Source organism: Taurulus bubalis (assembly GCF_910589615.1).
Source record: "Taurulus bubalis genome assembly, chromosome: 3".
NCBI classification, from domain to species: domain Eukaryota; kingdom Metazoa; phylum Chordata; class Actinopteri; order Perciformes; family Cottidae; genus Taurulus; species Taurulus bubalis.
In genome coordinates, this window is record NC_136591.1 from 22199601 (window position 1) to 22202872 (window position 3272).

The 3272-nt window shown below is 46.7% G+C and overlaps 1 protein-coding gene across 1 annotated transcript; it reads right to left on the reverse strand.

Moving 5' to 3' along the window:
* Positions 1 to 841: 841 nt before the first annotated feature.
* Positions 842 to 1773, reverse strand: LOC306734363 (thyroxine 5-deiodinase-like; the record flags this gene model as incomplete). Its single annotated transcript, XM_079215721.1, has 1 exon — positions 842 to 1773. The coding sequence occupies one exon, from the start codon at positions 1771 to 1773 to the stop codon at positions 982 to 984; it is 792 nt and encodes a 263-aa protein (XP_079071847.1). The 3' UTR covers positions 842 to 981.
* Positions 1774 to 3272: the final 1499 nt, after the last annotated feature.

Genomic DNA, 3272 nt, shown 5'->3' on the forward strand with positions numbered 1-3272 from the left:
TTTTTGCAGTGGCAGAGACACAATACTCTGCTGTAGATTATACGGTATGCTTAGGAGGGATCACTTTGACCTGAATAGGTCTGATTACATAAGTGAAGAAGTCAGAGGAGGCATGTTTGAAATAAAATAAAATATCCCCATAAACAATAATATTATATACATTCTGCCTGTAAACCGCCGAACAGGTGTGACGTCATCAGGTGGCACATCAAGTGGCAGTGAAACAGAGGTTTTTGTAATTGCAAGTGTATCTTATAAAAAAAACACAACAATAATACAAAAAAAAACCTCTTCAAGGTGTTTGCTCCACAAGTCAACAGTCAAACCACCCAAGAGTGATCTGATGTTTTATTAAAAACATTTGTTCAGTTACATCGTTTCAACACACACAACATCGTTTGGCAGTCGATCATGGAGGAAGGCATCCCGCTAACGTGGCCCCGCTCCCGGTGTCAGAAACATCAGTGTCGGTTTTCTGGCGTCGCCTTTTAAAAACCGAACTTCACAGAAACACCAGAGTGAGACGTTAGCCTGAACGCACACACACACACACGCACGCACGCGCGCGCGCGTGCACACACACACACACACACACACACACACACACACACACACACACACACACACACACACACACACACATGCACGCCAGTATTGTAGAAAAATAGAGTGATTACTAATTGAATCCAGTTTCACCTGATTCAAGACTTTTCCATAAAAAAAGAAGAAAAAAAGAACAATCGCTATGAGCAATCAATTAAGGTCAAGACACGCACAACATACCAGCCTATAGCCTACATGTAGGCTTGCACATGACTTTAGGCTATTTGTTAAAGAGTCCTGAATATCTTTATGCAAAAAACAACAACAACACAATGTGCTATGTGTGAACGTTTGATAGCAGCATCTGAATATTTTGCACTGTGAGTGGGACACTGAAGCGGAATGGGCAGAGAGCAGCGGACAGTTCAGCATCTTTCACTACACATGGAGCACCGCTGTTTGGGAATGCGCCAGCTCGTCCCTGTATTGCTCCAGCCAGTTTGTGAGCTCGGATATCCGGTACCCTTCCGGACCCCTGCCCCCCTGGTACACTACCCTCTCATCCCTCACCACATAAAGTCTCTCAAAGTAGGCTCCGTACGCGGCGTTGGACGAGTTGTCCATATTGTCCACCACCACGTTGCTCCCGGGCACCTCGGCGAGCATCAGCCGGGCGGCTCTGAGTCTGTCCTCCAGGCAGCGGTGCTTAGGGATCTGATACGGCGCGTCCGAGCTCACCCAGCCGTCCGACGGATGCGCCTCCTCGATATATACAACTAAAAAGTCCGCAATGTCCGCGTACTGGCTCACGACGCGCTGGAACGCCGTTAGGCGCGTCATGAACGGCGGTCAGGAGCAGCTGCCAAAGTTAAGGATGAGCGGTCTCTTCCCTTTCATGCAGTCCAGGATCTGGACCTGCCGCCGCTCCTGGACCAGCATCACCTCGGTGTTGGGCGCCGCGCGCCCGAGGTGCGCCGATTTGAGAAAGTCCAATTTCTGGCCGTACCACACGGCCCTGAGGGACTCCAAGGTGAACATCTTATTGGAGTCAGAGACGCACACCGGCGGGTCGTCCGGGCTGTCCTGCCTCTCTCCCATTTTCAGAAGCACTTTTTTCCTAATACACAAGAAATCCAGGAGCCACAGCATGACGGCGGCCAGCAGGAAGCGGGGCAGCAGCATCAGGCACAGGGCTGCGTGCTGCAGCGCCCTCGCCGAGTCGGGCATCATCTTTTTCCCTGCCGATGGGATGCGACTGGGCCGGCGAGAGAGACAACAAGTACTTAGTCCCCTTTACCCATTGGAGAAAACTATCTGACGCACGCAGGCGCTCTTTTTATAGGTACAGCGGCATTTGAATAATGTGTGTGTGTGTGTGGGGGGGGGGGGGGGGTTAAAAGAAAGAACAAGAAAAAAAGAAAAAGAAGAACAAGAAAAAAAAACGCCTCCGGTACCCGCACCGCCCACTCACATGGTGGGGATTACCTCCCGTCCACTCTGGGTTTCAAAGAACCAGAGAGCGAGAGAGAGAGAGAGAGAGCGAGAAAGAGAGCGAGAAAGAGAAAGAGAGAGAGAGAGAGAGAGAGAGAGAGAGAGAGAGAGAGAGAGAGAGAGAGAGAGAGAGAGAGAGAGAGAGAGAGGTGCTACATCCTGTGAAACAGTGTCTCCATGTGATTGATATGATGACAGCGGATGGGTGCATGGTGATGCCATTGGGAGACACTTGGATTAGTTTTAATTGGCTGTGGCTGAACGCACGGCCAGTTGTTAAAAGTCAGGAATACAAATAAAAAACATTTAGTTGGATCTCTCCATGACCACTAGGCGGCGCTGGACTCGCGCACACTGCGAAAGGCTGTGTGATGATGACTCATTAACGATCTGCTATAAGGGCACCTGGACACCTTGGGAGGAATAGAACGGCAGTATGAACCTGAAGTCAAAAGATATTCAGTACATTTAAGTTTTCTTATCACCGTCTTTGTAAAGAAATTAACCCTATTTTCTGCAGCGCATTCAAAGCCCCTTTCCTTTCCAGCAACCTGCTTATAATTCAGTATCCATGTGGTGTTGAATATGCCGCTTATTGTTATTGTCGTCTTAGACTTTTATAATTGCTGCACAGCAATATCCTTATATCGTCTTCTCAGCACCCCCTCTGACAAAATCTAAACCAAAATGAGCATTATTTCCACATTTATGGAAGGCCCGCTGCATTGGATTGGATTTTATTGTGCAGGTGCCCAACCAAAATGACTCAAAGTAAGGTGTTGGAAGAACTGGGCCCATTTGCAAGTAAGCTTCAATCACTGTTTCATGGCTAAATTGAATTAAAGACTCTTAGATCTCTGACCTAATTCCAGATCATTGTCAACTCTTTAGCTCATTTTATCCTTATTTCTGTTCTGTGTGTATTGTTTTATTAAATTTTTTTTCCTTCTTCTTGAATTTCAGTGAGACAATATCTGTTCAAATAAAAAGAGAGTTTAAAAACAAAGTGATGTGAATGTCAGTTTCGTCTTTTCATTATGTTGCCAAGCAACCAGAGGAGAGTCAAGGAATTTGGTCCAGCACAAAACCCCCGCTGTAAAACACACAATGTCCGTTTTGTTAATTCACACTACGTTTTTGTATGAATAAAATAAATACAAAATAAATTCTTAGGACAGAGCCAGGCTAGCAGTTTCCCCTTGTTTCTAGTCATTGTGCTAAGCTAAGCTAAGTAGCTT